The 20,993-nt window shown below is 38.6% G+C and overlaps 3 protein-coding genes across 3 annotated transcripts in view; 1 reads left to right on the top strand and 2 right to left on the bottom strand.

Annotated features, from left to right (window-relative positions):
* LOC108972015 (collagen alpha chain CG42342) overlaps nt 1-2,688 on the top strand; it is a gene marked incomplete in the record, with an annotated part of 110,293 nt that extends 107,605 nt beyond the window's left edge. The window contains 5 exon segments of the mRNA XM_018938447.1: nt 71-97; nt 154-207; nt 721-918; nt 1,183-1,404; nt 1,970-2,688. Of these exon segments, the coding sequence (XP_018793992.1) occupies nt 71-97; nt 154-207; nt 721-918; nt 1,183-1,344 (441 nt within the window).
* Nucleotides 2,689-3,128: 440 nt separating this feature from the next.
* On the bottom strand, nt 3,129-3,792 carry LOC108972756 (putative peptidyl-tRNA hydrolase PTRHD1). Its single transcript, XM_018939527.1, has 3 exons — nt 3,626-3,792; nt 3,386-3,471; nt 3,129-3,324 (listed from the first exon to the last, which is right to left on the bottom strand). Exons 1-3 carry the CDS (start codon nt 3,723-3,725, stop codon nt 3,151-3,153), a joined length of 360 nt encoding a protein of 119 aa, XP_018795072.1. The 5' UTR covers nt 3,726-3,792; the 3' UTR covers nt 3,129-3,150.
* Nucleotides 3,793-9,548: 5,756 nt separating this feature from the next.
* LOC108972750 (calexcitin-1) overlaps nt 9,549-20,993 on the bottom strand; it is a 29,939-nt gene continuing 18,494 nt past the window's right edge. Inside the window, exons 5-6 of the mRNA XM_018939513.1 lie at nt 10,148-10,360; nt 9,549-10,073 (exon numbers count right to left, since the gene is read on the bottom strand). Coding sequence (XP_018795058.1) covers nt 9,963-10,073; nt 10,148-10,360 — 324 coding nt within the window. The 3' untranslated portion in view covers nt 9,549-9,962. The remainder of the gene's footprint in view (nt 10,074-10,147; nt 10,361-20,993) is intronic.

Genomic DNA, 20,993 nt, shown 5'->3' with positions numbered 1-20,993 from the left:
ATATTATAGTTTTTATTATTTCGCTTCTAATAAGAGAAAAACATTTTAATTTTATCTTCAACCTTAATAGGGTCCACCAGGCTTAGATGGCATGAAGGTAAGTTCGCTGAAAAGTCACCCAACGCATTTACTAATAACAATACTGTCTTCCAGGGCGCTCAAGGTGAAACTGGACACAAAGGTGAACGCGGCGATCCTGGTCTACCGGTTAGTAAACGAAATGATCAATACGGTATACACTACAAAATTAGCATTTCTTAATGGTGTATGTTTGTATTTTTTTATTTTTTTTTTTTTATTTATCACTTAAAACTGCATGCTAATGGGCACAAGACAGCTTCGTGCATATATGTATTTCCACTTATTTATTTCAAACCATTTTTATTTGCCACTTACTGAATATCTATACTAAATGTTTTAGCACACACTACATGTTTCCCAATTTATTTATTTTTTCTCACTTCTGTTGCATTTGCACTTTGTACAACAACAACAACAAATACGAGCTCGTGTATTGGGAAACACCTAAACTTAACCGTACACATACTTATGTATAATCAACTGTAAACCGTTAAACCGTTGTTTGACTTGCTATTGACTCCCTTCCCCCATACATGTATGAACGTGTCTCAATGTGTAACTGTGTTGGTATTTGTAACTCTGTGTGTATGCCAAATCAAAACTGTTTTTTGGATATCTGGCATTAATAAAAAAAAACAGGGCACCGATGGCATACCCGGTCAGGAGGGACCACGTGGCGAGAAGGGCTCACGCGGCGATGCTGGACCGCCGGGCAAACGTGGACGCAAAGGTGATCGCGGCGACAAGGGCGAGCAGGGTGTACCGGGACTAGACGCGCCCTGCCCGCTGGGCTCTGATGGCTTACCGCTGCCGGGTTGTGGTTGGCGACCACCCAAGGTTAGCATGAAGTGGACAATAATAATTACAATATTTATTACATTTCAAAATAACGTAGAGAGTGTAGTTTATCTTGTGTTGGTGTTGGTTTTCAAAATTTTAATGGGTTTCTTAGCATTAACCAAGCGCAAACGTTGCATGTTTAGTAATATCGCAGACCAACCATAACACATACATAGCTAACGTAACAGCAACTAGCTAAATTTTCTTTGCACTTTTTAACTAGTAAGGTCTCACACGCACACTAATCTAACTCATCTCTAGGAGCCGGTTATCTCCACACCTGTGCACAAAGATTACCTGCCCGATGTGACGGCCCCTGAGAGCAACACCAGCGACTACGAGGCGGAGGAGGAGGAAGATGAGCAGAATGAGGCTGAAGAGGAATACGATGAATATGCAGAGCATCTACACAATAATGATTAAAACCAGAACTAGAAGCAATGTTCCAACAGATGACAAAAAATAACGAAAAACAAACACTTTGTAATAACCAAAACTAAAACCGGCACTTAGCACAGCTTTGCTGCTAGATTAATACAAATGCAATTTTTTTGATTTCCTTGCTTATTAAAAATGATAATTTACAAAATTATATAGGTTTAACTAAATGTAATGCTTTCTACTTGTTGCACAAAGCTTTTGTATTAATTTTTGCATAAATATAATTTATTCACTTATTTATTTTATAATTGTGAATTTAACTTTAAGTTTTTTAAACATGTGTGTAGTTAATATACATAATAGTATTTTATTGGGCTTTGGCTTACGAATTGTTAACCACGGCTTACAAATCAATTATTTTTGGTTGCGGATTCTCCTAACTTTCCAAAACGTAAATACAATTGAGAAAAATGGTAGATAATTTATTTTAAATTGTTTTATTTGATTTCCTATGATTTTTTAACACTTTCAATTTACTTTTTTTACGATTTAATTTCGCTTTTTAATTTTTATAAATCAGCTCTTAATTTAATTATATTTTTCATTTGAGCATACATAATTTCTAACTGTTCAGAAACTAATTGGTTTTATGTAATACATTTTGCAGGAAAACTGGCAGCAGTGGTTGAAGGAAGAATTAAATGCGATTCAGAGACCTGCACGAAATTAGAATGCACAAACCCGTTATTTACAGCTGATCATGTAAATGTCAACAAAAGTGCAGCTTTAAGCGATGTCGAACCGAATCTCTAAATTACTACCGAGCAACTACACTCATACATATATAATATATAAATGTTAGTTTCTTATTTATACCGACGGCAGTTAAAAATATTTTAAATTTAATTTAAGCAAGCATATTATTATATTAACAGTGCATTATGTTTAGAAAAAAAAGTGCCGTAACGAATTAACACAATTAGAAATAGTTGTATTAAATAATTATTGTATGAGCCAAATCACTCCGAAAACGGGTGCTATTTATTCATGTATATTATTTAATATATACATATATACACAAATTTATTTAACACAATTACCACCAATAACAAACGATAAAAAAGAATTTACGAATTCAGCGAATATTTAAGAAATTACGAAGAATTTAATGCATAAACAATAATTATAATTTTGTGTATCGAAATGAGAATGGATTATAATTCTTAACGCTAAAGCAGCTACTTATATACACTTACAATAGATTCATATTTATATACGTAAATGTACTGTATTAAAGGCGATTTGCATTTGTTTAAGGAAACAATCTTGTATTTACTTGTATTGTTTATTCGTAGTTTTAAATTGTTTTCACAAAAATTTTTTTAAATCTAATTAATATTTTTAATATACAAAATATTAACTGTTTAAATATATATATATAACAAAACCCCAAGTTATTGTATACATTTCATTTCTTGAAATAGATTGTTAGGTCATTGTATCGAAAACCACTTTTCATAGCACTTTAATTTATGTTATAAACCAGTCCATACATAATTTCGCGACGCTTAAATGCAACTTTACTCAACAGGCATTAATTTATTAATTTAAACCTTTCCTGCGACAGATAGATTTAGATAGCCGAAACCGACCCGGATTTCTTTTTGTTAAGGACTTTTAACTCAGTGGTATTATTATTTAAAATTATTTGAAATGAATCACTAGAGCGATCACAGCTTTAATTATTCAAGTGTAGAATCCTAAAACATTAGCGTTAGAACAGTATTCAATACCATCAGCGAATGTATCGATTAATTACAACCAGATTGTTACTCCAACTTTACTTTTTTATTCTTTGAGCAATTTGAGATTTTTCACAAACTTATGCACATTGTCTTTAACATAGGGTTTTATTGCTATACACGTTGGAATATTTTCAGGCTGTTCTATCCATAGCTTATGTTTAATTTCATTTGTTTTTAGTTTTTCCGCCACCTTCACTAACGCCGCTTCATCTTTAGCCTTAAGTGAGGACAAAAAAAAAAATTAAATAAAATATGTAAGGAATATGTCAAACGCTCACCTCCAATACCACTTTATGCATATTATCTAAATCCTTTAAATACGAAATGGTCTCCTCATCATCAGCGTACAAATGTGTTATGGCCGCTGAAATATAAAATCAATATACCATTATTCCGGAAGAACAGCATGTCAGATGTAATAATTTTTAGGATGTAAGTATGTCGACATAATTGGAAGGTTGAGTTGTATCAAAAATTGTGTTGAAAGTAAGTTCCTCCATTGGACAATTTGGGTTTACCTGTCGCGTGGCAACATTGCGCTATCACTGCGCCTAATGGCCAACCCAAATTGGATCGCAGATCACTACGCACAATAATATATTGCACAATATTCGACATTACTGTAAATTATGAATTGAAAAATAGATACAAATTAGTAAATTCGATGATTATAAATGCACATATCAGTGGCACTAAAAACTTTTTTAAAATTTTGCCGGCTGTCAAAAACAGCTGTTTTGTGATGTAATATCGTAAACGATATTCAGATTAGTGATGCCACATATCGCCGAATTACGTGAGCTGTCAGCCAATTTAAAGTTAACAGATGTTAGGTGTGTTCGTTTACGTATATTTATTTTTTTTTTTTTATTTTATTTTATAAAAGCTTACATAATAATACAATTATTATACAAACTTAAGAAAATACGCAGCACTAGCATCATGGGCTATCGGCCGTATTACGTACGTATATATTTAACAAAGTTAATACAATTTCATATCCTAATAGGGGGATACTCTTGCTCTTGCAAGATTGCAGATTGCCAAAATCCTATACCGAAATACACAAGCGCACGGCTGATTCGGTCAATTTATTGTAAATAATCGCAATAAATTGTGAATTGGCGCACCTTCTGAATTCTTCTTCACAAACAAAAAACTGTAACAAATATTTATAATTTAGATAGAAATAAAATCTATTTAAAATGTATCTCCCTCAACAATTTAATGTCAAAATATGTATTTAAGTAAAATGGCAGCTAGCAGAGGGTTGCAATTATTTTTTTACATGGGTTATAGTCTGACATATTTTATAGCCCTTGCAAATACTTTTCTGCGTGTGTTTGTTGTTGTRCCGTTGCATTAGGTGGAARAATATGCAATTTGTGCACCGTGCAAGGGTTTTGCAAGRGCAAGAGAATACTAAAATATTAAAACTTTATTCTAAGTATTTACAAAATGTTACAAGAATTGTTAAGTAAAGCCTTCATATACAACAAATATCTTAAGTATATAATTAATCATCGAAATTTATCTAACAATTATTAAGTACTTTATACTCAATGTGAACAGTTTCTTATGTCGTGTTATACTCTCCCAACATGTTGCATAAGTGCACTATCACCATTAACATTCATATAAAATGTGCTGCATTTATATCCAGAATCTTTTCTTGCAGTTCTAACCAGCTCTTCAAACATTACTCTCTAGTTCAGCTTTTATCTCAAATTTATCATTGCTAGATAAATCAAAGAAACTGCCGGCTTTAGCTTGATCGGTAGATTGTCACAAACAAAAAATTGCCGGGCAGACGACATTCGAAAAGGAAGGCCTTAAGGGGTACGGGGTTTACTTAGAGTTACATTCATCAGCTACCTTGAAGATGGTAAAACAATCAGTATGGGTTACTGGATCGATTAGACGTTGAGAGCAAAGCTGGGCCAAATGCTCTTTAAGCCATATAGAAAGTTTAATCCATATMAAATCCTCTCACAGCCCTGTTGTCGTTGTTGTAACGTTCACCTAATCRCCGTTAGRATGGTAAGTATTAGATAAGTTTTCATCGAGGTCACYSRRMRGYMMRSMMARMRRRCKRKYTSKTYSGKSKGGKYSGWCCRWMSRKAGRGARWKRWYWGWYRKRTRKGKWKRGYWRSYRGMTRKAYATACATATGTATGTTTTATAAGTATGCCAGTGTCGATTCTGGATAAGTCACTCTCGACAACTCGAGCTCTTTGCCTGCAATGGCTGGTGGTTCCAATCCAAGTACGCCATTCACTGAGGGGTAGTGGATGTCTGAAGTTTGTTGGTTTCTGGTCGGCGTATGGTTTTATGTCGTCGACGTGTTTGAGGAAGGATCTCTTGACACTCATAAGAGACAGTTCCGCTACAAGCCGACTGCCTTGCACGTTGCCAACAACGTTTCTTTGTCTTTTCTCATGTGCTRCCGGCTAGCGACTTGAGGATTTTGTTGCGGCTCTGAATTCGGCATAATCGCGGTCGTGTGAAGAGTAAATGACCATAGGTTGTCGAATGTCACATCTACAGTCTTAGGTATGCCCTGTCGAAATCATTGTCTCATTTATTGTACCCTTTTAAGTCTTTTACAGAATTCTACCAAATATGATAAGCTTCCACTTTCAGATAGTAATCTTATAAACATTTAAGGCAAAAGCTTCGTTTTTTGTTGCCGGACCGTTGAGATGTAAATACTTCAAAACTCAAATGTGTTACATAATCTGAAATCAGAAATAGAAACATGACGATGAGCACATATGTATTTATGTAGGTTTGTAGTTACATAACATATATGTGCGAGGTGTGTACCGTTAATTTAGAGCCTATAAACATTAAATTACATGAATTTAAACACACATCTACTCGGTTGCATTAAATTGCAATACTAAATTTCGGGAGCGACTGCCGAACTGATTGCCCGATCGTCCCCAAATTGTGTCAGCAACACTTTCGCCTTCGGGTGCCAATTATATCTGAATGTCGCTTGTGCGTGTGAGCCGATGGCAACTTATTAAACGCTTAATTTGCTTCATGGTTCCAAACGCACACACACACACACACACACAGACCAAAGCAAAACTACAAGGAGCTGCATAATAAGATGCACGGTAGTGCACACACACAGACGCAACAGTTGTTCACATGCGTGCTCACAATGTTAACAAGCGGATAATACGCACATAACACACATACACACTTGCAACACGCATGCCACATGTGAATGTGTGCTGCAGTGTGTGTATGGGTTGGCACTTAAGGCGGTTAGTCGCTCAATTGTGCCACACCAAAGGACGGACTAGCCGGTGCCCCTAAATGTCGCATATGATTAAAACGTATTCCCTTGCAACAGAGCTGGAGACTCCATTTGCATACTCGCACATAAGCTTATCTAACTGCGTAAGTGTGTGTGTGTGTGTGTGTGCCTGTGTTCCAGCGACTGCAGCGCTTGTTTGCCGCAGTGACATCGATGCATTGCCAGAGATTCGTGGCATGCCCCACGCGCTTCCCCCACTACCGTGGTCGGTCACGTTTGCACATCTATTTCCTTTCTTGCAGCACTAAGATTAACCAAACAAGCTGGCGACCCGCCCCCTCTCTTCTTGGTCCGCACGCCCGCTCGCCGTCGACCGCAGTTTGCAGCTTTGGGCCATCGGTTAAGTGCATCAGCGCACAATTATCTGCACAAAATTTACTGTGTGGCAAGCACAAGTGCCACTCAAGCCATCCACTCGGTGTATTTATGTGTGTCCATCATTCTGCCGTTACACCAGCTGCAGCAGCAGCTCCTTCAAGCTCAGTGGCGCTCACTCGCTTACTCGTCACTTTGCGGCTGTCTCTTATACACATCTAGATGTGTATAAGAGACAGGTGTATTTATGTGTGTCCATCATTCTGCCGTTACACCAGCTGCAGCAGCAGCTCCTTCAAGCTCAGTGGCGCTCACTCGCTTACTCGTCACTTTGCGGTTAGCCACTTTGTTTTTGTTTTATTGTGTATTTATTATTGTATATTATTAAGACACGGCAAGTCGAGCAATTTATGCAAATAATTTTAATTTCAGATAAGCACAACGCTGAAGTGCTGCAGTGTGCCTTATTCGTCATCAAAGCTCTGATTTGTTGGCAAGCGTTGAGGCGTCGGTGCATGCCACAAAGTGCATTTTTCGCCGGCATTGTTGTTTCGCTGACATTGGTGCAGGTCAAGCCACCACTTATGGTTTGTTGAGCGATTTCATAGAAATGTGCCGTTATGTATTCGTTTCATAGAAGAGAGTCTGCGCTTTGTTGTTGCTACTTGTTAAACTCATAAATATAATAAAGCACTAGAAACCACTTAAATTTATATGTGCATGGATTAATTGAGAGATTTGGATTTTGGATTTTGTGTGCCTCAATTGGTGCAGAGACTCGGCAAATTACGACATTCGTTTGAATTATTATTAGTATTTTTTATGATAGTGAAAGAATGGTATAAATTACAAAATTAAGTGCTTCCCCATCATGTTCCTACAGTCTTTCCTATCGAGTGCCAATAGGAATTTGTGTACTTCCGATCTACTGTTTTCTACATTACTTTTGTCGTTTTGCACCAAAGTAATTCGTTCCATCGGGTTTCGATTTTCTTCACTATACTTCTGTCAAGATCGTCGTATAGACAATGCATGGCACTCCGAATGTTGATAACGTTTTCGGATGCTACCCAACACCATTCTTCCCAATCTCATCACCTATTTCATTACCCTCGATGCCTTTGAAGCCTGGCACCCATTAGAAGTTAGTTGTTTACTTCTGGCAACACTTTCTGCCGCTGCCCTGTTTTCCAAGACGCTTCTGACCGATATGCGAGGTTTTTGCCGTTACTTCTGCTTGGCTGTCTACGTATGTAGATGTTGACTCTGGAATGGCTTGCAGATGAAATAAAAGCTAGCTCCGCGGCTTTCCGAACAACAAAGACCTTAGCTTTCAATATACTGCAATGGTTCGGCAACTGAAAAGGCTGCCTTATTACTATCACTGGACATTACGTTCCCGCACTAACTCCATCGTGCATTTTCGAGCCATCCGTTTACTTTGCTCCTTCTTTCCCAGTAGAAAAGTTGGGTCATGTAAACGGTGTTTGCCCAACCGCCATTACCCATCGAAATTTTAAGTCGATTCCATGCATACTCTGAATTTTATTTTTAAAGGCAAGCCAGCTGTTTTGCAAAATACCCAAATAACCTCAAATAAACCCACTATTATACTCTATTGCAAATTCGATTTTTCCTGGGTATTGAACCATAAAACTTTTCTTCGAAAGATTGGCTCATAAGAAAATAAGTAGTTTTAAGAGTTAACCTTCAAAATCGAAACATTTCCTTAATTTAGAAATTATTATTAATATGTCAGTTGCTAAATAAGTGAAAGATTATATGAGTATAGCCGGGAATGAACTGGCTGATGAGCTCGCCCGCTCCGCAGAATCCACCAACGTGATAGGGCCCGAAACTTTCATTCCGCATACCATAAAAGAGCTGCTCCGCAAGGATGAAGGTGTGGATATAGACGGGTATTGGCAACAAATCCAAGAAGTGCGACATGTCTAGTTGCAACGCTAAAGCTTTAAATATGTAATCAACCTCCAAAAGGAAAAACTCAGGCACGCTTTCTTCACTGGCTCAAGAAGCACTTATACAACATGGCTTCTTGTGCGAATTGCTAATTCCGCGACCTAGAGCCTGAAACTCTAGAACAACTGCTAATTGGCTGCACAGCAGTCTGTAAACGCAGGCTAAATGCCCTTGAATCCATGGTTTCAAATAGGAATTACATCGCCTCAATAACACCCAGCAGCATATTGGAATTGATCAATAAGGCTAAGTGAGTCGTTGTGACTTTGGAGAGAGCACAATAGACCTTAGACCGCTGTGCTGTGTTGGTTTAGTCTAATACTTACTTGGTTTATACGGAGTCAACCCAATTGAAAAAATATTCTAGTTTGTTTAATAATTTTATTTATTTAAATTAATTTAGCTACATACACAAACATTTAATAAAGAATTTCATCTTAAACATCATATATTTTACTATATATTAGCTTTCTTCTAGACTTTGTTTTTTTTCATTATATTTGGAAACATTTAATTTAGTTAAGAGTTAATTAATTTATAATTACGTTTTACTTCTACTACAATTTTCACCACTGAGAGTTAATTCGTGAACATATATCTACATTTATACAAAAAAAGAAAACCGAATTAGTCACTTTATACCAGGAATGTACGCTATTTGTACACACATACATACTGTTTAGGCTGCTTGGCGGCCGATTGGCCACAGAGATTCCATCGAACTGAACGCCAAAGGAATCACTATAATACAGGTGTGTGTATATATGTATATGTCAGCATTCAATATAATCTAAGATTCAATTGTATATATTCTTTATATAGTAGTTATATAATTGAGCACATTGATCAGGAATCATATACTATATGTGTATATATACGAAATAAAGTTGTGCCTTCCATATTGCATTGCGATAAAGTACATTTCTGCTAGAACTAGGTAACGCTTTTCGGTTTCTCTTTTCACTTTTGCGCTGCCTTAAAATTTCGCCAATGCGATTTCAACATTTCAATTATTGTTCATTAAAAATTTTTATTGTTATTAATTTATTAAATATATTTTGCTTTATTATACTCAAACATTTCATTAATAGTTGCATATGCCAGCTTCAATTTGTATGCCTCAGCACACCAACACACTTCACTTGCAATCAGACCAAAAACGTCTTGAAAATTTAAGACTGACTGTGGGCCCGCTCGGAGCGCCTTAGCCAGGTAAGCAAATTTTAGAGCGTTAAAATGCATTTTTGCCGAAAATGAAATTGCCGGGCGCATTCACATCCTCTGCTGCGAAGTATTCCTTCCATAAGGCGGCGAACTGGTCGCGCGTAACCTCGGACTTGCCCTAGAAATAAAGCGAAATATTTTATAAGTAATTAACAAGGCACAGTGCAACTAATATGGGTTAGGGGTACAAACCTGCGCCATTTTCTGGAAGGCGTCTTGGCATTCGGCCTTGTCAAGGCCATAGCTGGAGCAGACCAATGTGAACTCCTCCGCGTCAATGCTGCCGTCAGTCGAGGCGTCCTCCAGGTCGAACATGAAGTTCATGTATTTGGTTTGCCAGTCCATGACGCTGCTGGGATCCTTGGCGTAGGCGTCCCACATGTTGCACCACTCGTCGACGGAAACCTGCAGAGACAAAGAGTTATAGTTACAAATGTGGCAAGAATACCCTAACTTTGCTAAGCGGATATATATTCTCTATTGTGTTCTGCATAAAGCACTCTATATTTATGTGTGTGTGTGTGTGTGTGTGTGTGTGTGTGTGTGTGTGTGTGTGTGTGTGAGTGTGTTAGAAGGCGTATTGCCACTCCACTCAATCAGCGGGTCGCAGCCCCCTTTCCAGCACAATTGCAACAGAGCAATAGAGCCATTTCGCTAAAATTTATGAATGTTGCACGCTTAGTAAATAAATATGGCTGCATTGCTTCCAAAAAGGTGCACACCTATTTCTTCCTGCGCTACATAAGTGTGCTAAATATTTTTACAGCGAGCCACAATAAATCTGCATACCTAATATACCGCCCCATCCCCCCCCACACACTCACGTGAAATACCGTTCGTTTGGCAATGGCCGCACGTTACATTTGCAAGTATTAAATGATTCCGATTCCGGTTGTTGCTGTAGTTGTTGTGTCGGAATTTTTGCTACATTTTTGGCAGTGGCAACTCCTGCGCGAACATCGAGTTATTTATGTATGTGTTCGCTTGGCCAACTTCAACACATGGGCGCACACGCACACACCCCCTAATGTTCTAATGCTTTAAGTAACCGCATCCGCCCCGCACCGCACCGCTGGCTGACCGGCACAATAAATATGCAACAAAACATGTTGCGGTGCTTGTGGCCGCGATTTTGAGCATTTCCGCTGTGGCCATTGGCACAGCAACACAGCAAACGTGAGCCATCGAAGACCACAACACAACAAAGCACAGCCGAGCATGGCACGGCATAGCATAGCAGCATCTGCGTATAAGCGGCCATTAACATATGTCCGAATGTCCAGCGAAATTGTATTGGCTTGGATTTATGCATTTATGTTTGACTGTAACTAAATAGATACAACAACAAAGTCCACTTAACAAGGTCAAAACAAATAGGGCCAATAAGGCAAACGCTTATGATGGTCTACTGCTGGTCTTTGGACACATGGCACGGTTGCACGGCGAAAGAAACAAAAACGGAAAGGGCTTGTACACTTAATTGTTGTGTCTACTTGTCGTAAATTCTTTTACAACAAATACAAATACAACAAATTCGCATTGGAGGCCAGCTGGTTAGGTAAGCAATCTTCGAGTTATTTATGGTTTCATATGTCACCAGTTAAGCTCGAAGCTGTTCCACTTAGTGACCTATTGTATTTGTGATTACAATACCGTTAATTAATATCTAAAAACTGAAAAGGTTTTAGTTGTATAGAGAGGTTATCCACCTTAAACATAACGGGGAATAAGCAAAACTTTTGACTAGACATCGACCAGATTCGAAATAAAAGTAACAAATTTCAATGTTTTTAAGTAACTAGTGGCTTTATTATATCCCTCCATGCGCGCTAGGCATTTCTTCTTTTCACTATTTGGCGCCAATTCGGGATACCAAGTGCAACCAGGTCCTTCTCCACCTAGTCGTTCCAACAGAGTAGAGATCTTCCTCTTTCTCCGTTTCCACCGGCGAATCCTCAATCTAAAACCTTCAAAGCTGGAAAGATCTCTTCCATCCGGACAACAAGACCTATCCACCAAAGTCACTATCTCTTGATTCGCTGAACTATGTTAATGTCCTGGTATAACTCGTTCAGCTTATCGTTTCATCGACTGCGAGGTTTGCCGTTGAAAATACACAAAGAACCATAAATCTTTCACAAAACTTTTAGCTCGAACCCTTATAACGTCGAGTCATCAGATGATGTCATTGTCCATGCCTCCGCACCATATAGCAGGACGGGAGTGAGTTTGGTCTTTGTTCGTCGGGAGAGGGCTTTATTTTTCAATTGCCTACTCAGTCCAAAGTAGCACCTGCTGGCTAGAGTGATCCTGAGTGATGAATTTCAAGGCTGATAATATTGTTGCTGTTGGTGACGGTTCCAAGATAGACAAATTTATCTACGATTTCGGAGTTATTACTGGCAACTGTTAGTCCCTCTCTAGTTATGGACTTCGAATTTCACGGTACTTTAACTCTCGTTCATTACTTGGCCTTTCCACAAGTTCATAAAAGGCGGTTAATTGTTTTGGATTTCGCTGAAGTTCGATCTATCATTGAGTGCCCGAACAGAAAATTATTCAAGAGAAATATTACGGAACTAAGAGCTATTTATTCTGTAAAACATTAACGAGTCGGAGAGAGCAAACTGACTGACTCAAACTAGAAAATTGCGCAGCACATTAAGGAACACATAAATAAAACACTAGTTAGAAGAAGGGAGTTGTAAATAAAAACCACACAAATTAAAGAGTTTGTTAAAGAAAGCAGTCATATCGGAATAAGACCCTCGTTTACAATGCCATACAAAATATGTGGAATAAGGGCCATTCAATTTACGGTAACATTCGAAATATGATGACAGGCAAAAACCAGCGATCATTATTTTTCCGCAATTGAATACACTAACAAGAACGCACACAACCTTGCATAGGTAGGTAGATGTGGCTCAATTGAAATGGCCAGCTAAATGAGTAGCGGACAAGTGCGTAGCTAATAAATAACGGTACATGGCAATAAAACGGAGACAATCCGAAGTGAGACATGTCGAGCTTAGTTGAAGTGAGTAAGGTTGCCGAATATGTTGCTTTATCTTCGTTTATGTGTATTTAGCGCTAAGCGCTGGCTGAGCGTACTGCGGTAAGTCGCCAAGTCAACAAAGTTGTCAAATGCATGCTGACATTAAAGGAAGACAACAATATAGCTCATATAGAAGACATAAAAACTTATATTGCAACCATGTATGTGCATATATAGACATACCTAAGTGCTTGGTTATGTAGCTTGACCCAGCAAGAAAAATGCATTAATAGAAGAATTATTGAATTTTACAGCAAATACCAGAAATGTGATAACCGAAAGCATCAAAACGATAAAACGGGAAATGCAACACAGAGCACAAAATTGAGAGTCATAGTTTCGAGGCAAATTCATCAGTTAAAATGTTTGCTAACAGTTCTTGAGATCAGTTTTGATGAGAGCGTTTTGAGCACGTGATTATTCATCGCTGTATGGTGTGTTGAAACTCTAATTGATTTTATATTAAATTCACTCAAGTATTCAATTGCAGCTTACACTTTCGATTGAATTTCAGCAATGATAAGGCTTCTCACACAACATTTAAACTGTTCTCTTACTGCTCTCCATTTAACTTTGTAACCTCCAAACAACCCACATAAGAATGTCTAAGGTCTAATATCACTTTCATTTTACTCTGATATCGTTATGAGTTAATCCATTTTTCGCTACCAACCTTTCAAAAGCCCAATAGTTGTTGAATATGTTGCAAAAATGTTTTGGGGAACCTACTTTATCACGATTATTATTATACATCTGATTATTTCGAAAACTTGCTACATGCGAGGCGTCCTTCCTCCTCTGTTAATGACAATAACATTGTAAAGTTACAGAAACAGTCCTAGAAAATCGTCGCGTTGGGACCAGCGAGAAAAATGATGATCTCAACATCTTTCATGGATCGACGCAATACACTTTGATTAAAGTTTTAGTTTTGACTCAACACGTTTTGAATCTTTGGCAAAACCGATGTTGAGTAGAGGTCAGAAAAGAGTTACTTGACCACATAGCTGAGGAAGCTACATTCATGAAACGCAATATTACTAGTGACGAGGTTCAGGTTTTTGAAAATTACGCGGAAACTGAAGGCACAGAAGGACATTACAGCTGAGGCTTATAACAAGTGTATTGCAAAAACATTTGCCTTGGAATGGTTGTAACGGCTCAAAATGAGTCTACTGTGGACATGTCTTTTTAACAGATGACATAACTTGCGCAAGAGACAATCTTAAGAGTAGAAAGATAGTCGATTCTCAAGAGTCGTATAAAGAAAAAAAAAAAGCACAGAAATATAGTCGGGTCGTCGAGATTCCTATAAGTATACACGAATAAAAATATATCTATAAACGGAAATCACGAGCGAACACGTGCAATATTTTCGGTACTCGCATTGTCAAGGACAGTACCACAGAATATCCACAAGCGCTAAAATTCACTGAAGGCAACATTTTACCGCACCGAAAATTTTCCACAGTGTATTTGTGCCGTAGCACGTATTTTAACTATGCGAAGCGTCTTTATTAAGCCGAAAGTCAACACACAAGATAGCAATCAAGTTGCTCGGCCACTTTGTGTGTTAACTTAAATGCGGGTGACCGGATCAGTACTGATAGTGGAACGGCAAGAATAATAACAACATAAGCAAAAGTTATTATGACTACGTGGCACTTTTCGTTTTTACGGCCGCACCATTGTTGCATCGCCACTGAGCGCCATAAGTGTGTATGGGATGGGATGGGCAGTAGCACATACACCTGGTGAAGACAGTCGACGACAGCAGTGAGGTATATTTGCAGGCGCAAAATGCATGAGTGCACATCCTTTGACACGGTTTTGGCCTCTTGCCAGGACAGCAACCAAACTACAACACCGCCGCTACAAGCACGTGCACGGGTGGCGCAATCGGTCGCGTAGCTGACACAAACAGGTATGCTGGCGGCTACCCGCTAACCAACATTGCTGTTGCAACGCACACTCAAATTGCCCGTTGTCGCATGTTGCAGCTACTCATATTCACTGCCACTGTTCGCTGCAACGCCATTTACCGTTTGCCACTTGCACCCAGCGTGCAACAAAATGTTGCCACACATGCCACACACATGATTTGACCATCGCCTGAGCAAACGCAACCCAAACAGCCGCACCACCCACCCCACCTTCAATGCGCGCTGCTCATCTTTGGCCATGACGAAGCAAAAAATTAAAATGCAATTGCACGTTTATCATTTGTACGACATCGCCTCACCCCATCACGCCACCAGTCCCCACCAGCAACAAGCATGTTGATTAAAATGGCAGAGAAAAGGTGGAAAAATGCTGTGTTGACACAACAATTTGTAGATTTATGCACAATAACTATAATCGTCAGCAGTCAAATTGTTGCAGCGACAGGCTCATAAACACACACAAGCATAAGCGCGCATGCATGAATGCATAAGTGTTGGTTATGAGCGTTGCTGTGCATACTTTGTCGTTTTTATGTTGCTGCGGCATGCTGTTCTTGTGTGTTGCTGGTGCCGTGCCAAGAGCAAATCATTGCAAACAATGCTGCCACATAACTCAAAAACAACAACACACAACAACAAGTGCAACAACGGCTCATTGAAAGCATTTCCACAATTTAACAGCACTAAAAGTGCATGTGGAATGTCCTCCGCGTGTGCGTTTGTGCAACGCTTTGGTGCAGCATGTTTTGCTGGCTCAGCGCTTGCAAACTTTGCTTGCATTTTCTTGATTCTTTCGTTTTTAATTTCACTTGCGAGCGCAATTAATGCACATTTATTTATTTGTGTGTGTGTGTGTTGCACTTCAAAGCCACACAGCTGTCTATGCATTTCTTTTCGCATAAATCAGCTCGGTAGGCGTTCTTCTTCTTAATGCATAAAGGAAACTGCAGGCGAAGTGTCCTCCACCGCCAGCAATTTTCAATTTGGTTACGGCACTTCGGATTTATGTGTGGCTCAGTGGCGCTTAGTTGCAATATAAAAACTCGTATTGCATAATTCATTCTATTCTTCTATTCAAGGTGTCAACTGCAGCTGCGTCTTCGCTTTTACATATCTGCTGGCACTCAAAGTGATAAAGAATTATTATTAATAATATTCATGGCTTTCAGCTTCGAAGCAGCAGCTAGCTTGCCAATGCGATAATAAATTGGAAATTGAAAGTCAGAACCGATAAAAATATAAAAATAATGTTGCTTTTTATGTTTCTTCATTGGTATATTATATAATACAGTAATATATAATTATGATTTACAATGAAAATGGTAAGCTTTGCGAGCTTTTAATTATATTTGCTAGTCGAAAAAGTCTTTTCGTATTTTTTCAATAGATGTCGTGGCAGTCGTACAGGTATACCTCCAGTGCTACCAACACATTGTGTCAAACCATATAGTGTTGGAAAGGTAGGACTTTATGCTTCATTTAAGCAAAAAGATGATTCGCTATATTTTGAAATTTTTGTATTAAAAATGGAAGAATGCAAGCCACCAATAAAATTTGTGGAGCTTACGGAGACGACGTTGTATAAGTTCTTGTAGCACAACAATGGTTCGCTCGCTTCCGTTCTGGTAATTTTGAAATGAAAGGTGCACCTCGTTCTGGTCGAGCTATGGTTGGAAATATCGATGAAATTGTGAAAAAGATTGAGAAAAAAAAGAAAAGCATCACCACATAAGCAGCCACGAGATTTCTAAGAAACTTAAGATTCTTCATCAAACAATTTTGAACCATTTAAAAAAGGCTCACTACAAAAAGAAGCTCGACCACATTAACTGTCTGTGAAAAATTTAATGGACCGAATTAACATCTGCGATTCTTTGCTGAAACGAAATGAAATCGAAACATTTCTGAAGCGAATGGTAACAAGAGACGAAAGCGTGGTGAAGCTCAACAAATGGTAGCAAAGCCGGGATTGACACCTCGAAAGGTTATAACTGCTAAGGAACTTAGACGGAAAATTTCGTAAAATAGTGGTATATGCGGATGACATTGACATCTTAATAATGGGTAGTTGTCTATATATACATATTATTAGACCATTAGCAGTATAATGACCACCACTCTCAATACAATCCAAAGTTGAGCATCGCAAGCGAGTCTGGGGAACTGGTACTAAAACTTACCATCACGAGCAAAATCGGAGGCACGACTTCTGGCTTCAGGAGAATTTACATATTGAACCATGACAGGCGGTTTGACAATCACCAACTATGTACATGATCCCACTGTTTTTCTGGGAAAGAAGGTTCACAGTAAACATTGAAAAAGATGGTTGGCGTAACATTATGTTAGCTGCGCGCAACACTCTAAATATTTATAGGGATGGCTCGAAAGTGGAAGATGTAGCTGGTGCTGAGATATACTGTTCTGAGTTAGGCATACGGCAGCCTTTTAAGTTGCCGCACCATTGCAGTATATTTCAAGCTAAGGTCTTTGCTATTGCGAAAACCAAGGCATCAGTAACCTTTTATAGCATATCGGCCAATAGTGTCTTGGGAAGCAGGGCAGCCGTGGAAAGTATTGCCAGAAGCAAGCAACTACACTTTTAAAGGAGGTCAGCTCGCTAAAACATCGAAGGCAATAAAAAAGGGAACGAGATTACCAAGAATAGTGTACGGCTAACAACCTAAAACATTATTAATATTCGGAAACCCAAACAAAACGGTAAATCGAAAGTACACAAAATTCCTTTGGGCACTCGATAGCAGAGACTTTAGGAATGCTAAGTGGCCACTGCCTGGTGGCGACACAAGCCCGCAGAATGGGGCTGACAGATCGACGGCAGGATATGTTTAGAACAAGGCACCTCTTGTGCACTTCTCCCACATTGGCAAGACTGCGCGGTACGCATCTGAGGTGCTCACGGTATGATAATTTTAAATTTCTTTTCTAACGAAATATATTTTCCGCTTAATTTCCGCTAGCATGCAGCTGAAGATGCAACAAACAGGATGAATTTGCGAGAAATTGGAAAATTCTACAAATATAACTCATTCAGTGCGAAATTTTTCAATCGGCTGAATTTGTGCAACAAATAGCCGCCATAAATTCCGAGCGCGACAATCACAGCGCTTATAACAGTAACCGTTTATTGTCGCGTGTCGCATGTTGGTGACACAACAAACACATCCCTTATAGTACCTACGGAAGATAGCATCGATATCGGAAACGCGCCAGCTGCTCACTCAGTCGGAATGCAAGTGCGAGCGAGCAAATTGTTTACGGGACCCCAAAAAAATGGCTACCTATTCAAACATTTGCGCTTGCAGCGCAGCTCCAATTGCACTTTGCCTGCCAATTGCATGTGTGGGGCATTGTTAGCGCGCACCAGCCAGTGGGAAATTCACGCAGCATTGAGTTTTAGGTTTGTGACTTAGAAAATATTTATGCGATTTTGTCAGTGAAGTAGCGAAAGCAAGCTCATGGCTGAGCGAAACAAAGCAAGCGAGAATAAACAACCGAATGGAATTGCTAAAAATGCAAATGAGCAGAGCAAGGAGGGTGCAAAAAATGATATGAGATAATTCTGACATTCGATGAAAGAAAAATGAAGGCTCTGACGCATGCCGTTATATAAAGAATTGAGATAGTTTGCGGAAGGCCGGAAAGGCAGGCATGCTCGTTTGTATGCATATGTATACTCACATCATTGTTTGATTTTTTAAGAAGAAAATGAAAAATCTCGAATTTTCTGTCTGCGAAATTCAAATTCGAACCGAAATCTATTCATCATAATGAAAAATGGCAAAACAAACCCACCGTCCACACAAAATTCCTTTGAAAATCTACTGCACACATACGCATTCGAAATACCCGCGCTCTTACTGATTGCATCGCACGAAGAACTATGCTCAACGCTGAAGCGACGTCGAAGTCAGTGAAATAGCAACTGCCAATGCCAAATAAATGTAGACAAATCGACAAGTTGGCATAGCCAAATTTACTGCCCAAATGAAGTGCGAAGATAAAGTTTCAGTGACAATTCGATTTACGATTAGATTAGACTACGGTAACTACCCAGCAAAGAAATAGTTCGAGATTAGAAAATTGTCAGATATGTCAAATTGAATGCTGTTAAATTGAACAGGTTGCCACCTGCGTAGAAGTTTGATAAAGAGTATTGTATGAATAACAAATCCATCGTGGAGAGATCAATTTTTAATTGATTAAGACTACTATCCGTAACGCGATGCCTTCACAACTCATCCGAAGCCAAATATATATCTAAAGAAGTAGTTTTCTATTGGCGATTGTATTGTAGGCGACAACAAACCTCTAGGTGTGGAAAAGCTATGAAAAAGTTCAAATAGAAATTATTAAAACTGCTAAGGTGCATGTATCAGCTTTTTTGCAAGATATAATCGAACGAAAGCATGACCGGCGATTGGAATTTAAGAGTGCTCTGCCCAATCCGCAAGAAAGAAGACTCCACAATCTGCGCCAACAACCGTGGGATAAGCCTCCTCAACATCGCATATAAGGTTTTATCGAGCGTATTGTGTGAAAGATTAAAGCACAACACCAACAAAGAAATTGAACCTTATCATTGTAGCTTTAGGCCTTTCCAATACTTGGAAAAGACCCGTAAAAAGAGAATCCTCCTCCTCAATTTCCAAGCTGCTTTCGACAGCACGAAAGCAGCTGTCTTTATGCAGCGATGTCTGAATTTGGTATCTCCGCCAAAGTAATACGGCTGTGAAGAAAAGCTCCTTCAGGATCGGGAAGGACCTCTCCAAGCGATTCGATATCAATCGAGGTAGACAAGACAACTGCTTATCATGCGACTTCTTCAATCTACTCCTGAAGAAAATGTTTAGAACTGCAAGCCTTAATTGCGACGATACAATCTTCGATACCATTGTTCTCAATAATGGCGTCGTTAGCTCTATTTTCTCAACACTGTATAGGTAAGTGAAGTTAAAGGGTGTGGTAGAGAACGGGGACAAAACGAAATATCTTCTTTCGTTAAAAAACAGTTGTCGAAACGCGACAGTCATGATGAGTTGGCATAACGAGTTTTTGAGAGAAATTTTTTGTGGAAGATTCATGGTTCTTTGCACATTGGCAACGGCGAATACCGCAGTCGATAGAACGATGAGCTGTACGAGATATATGACGACATTGACATAGTTCAGCGAATTAAAAGACAGCGGCTACATGACCTATGTTATCCGAATGGACGGAAACACTCCAGCTCTAAAAGTTTAACAACTGGTGCGCTGTTTTAAGCTCGGCTATAATCACGTAAGATAAGAAAGAAGAAGTGGTAGTTAAAGTAAATATGCGATGGGGTCTGGAAGCATTATGTGTTATGTCTTGAAACCAGCCTGGATCGGAAGGTTATAAATAATTTTATTTGGCTCACTGGTGAAATGTTCGGTTCAATTTTTCGTAAGTGGAACGTAGACATAACTCGGATATTATCGGATTTAATTTCGACCATAGTGAAAACAGCGCAACACTATAATAAAATATTGGTTATCTTTTTTCAAATAATATTCAGTGAAATTAACAACCAACAATATTTTATATTTTTGGACTATTTTGCACCAACAAACATCGCTCCAATCAATTGACGAACTTTGTGTCAGTAGTGTAGTAAATTTCATTTCTCAATTTAAGCAATATTTAGGGTTTTCACAAGTCTCACAAGCTTTAAGTTATAACGATTCGAAAACATAGCACGCAGAATTGTAAATGTGTAAACTCATTTTTGTGTGAAATCCAACATCAATTTTTTTTTTTTTAACAAGTGTAAAAATTTATAATTTTACGATTTTACGATGCTTTACGACGGGTTGTGAGTACCCCAATTATTTAATTTTCTTAAACTGTTTACAATAGTGGCATTATTAAGTCGTTAAATCCACCCATTTTGTCATTTTGTGCTGCTAATTCAATTTGCCCGAAATTGATATGCAAATTGCAAAAATTTTAAAAGCCCACACATGCGAATCTTTTAGTTGGAGCAGAATTTCAC

Source organism: Bactrocera latifrons, unplaced genomic scaffold (genome assembly GCF_001853355.1).
Source record: "Bactrocera latifrons isolate USDA-ARS-PBARC rearing strain unplaced genomic scaffold, ASM185335v1 scaffold_11, whole genome shotgun sequence".
NCBI classification, from domain to species: domain Eukaryota; kingdom Metazoa; phylum Arthropoda; class Insecta; order Diptera; family Tephritidae; genus Bactrocera; species Bactrocera latifrons.
Note: the sequence above shows the minus strand (reverse complement) of the source record. Positions and strands in the feature narration are given on the sequence as shown.

Excerpts from the sequence above, each read along its gene's own strand:
- LOC108972756 (XM_018939527.1), bottom strand. The coding sequence starts at position 3,725 with ATGTCGAATATTGTGCAATATATTATTGTGCGTAGTGATCTGCGATCC. Across the intron at positions 3,472-3,625 it reads GCAATGTTGCCACGCGACAG|CGGCCATAACACATTTGTAC; the intron begins GTAAACCCAAAT and ends TTTATATTTCAG. Across the intron at positions 3,325-3,385 it reads TGCATAAAGTGGTATTGGAG|GCTAAAGATGAAGCGGCGTT; the intron begins GTGAGCGTTTGA and ends TCCTCACTTAAG.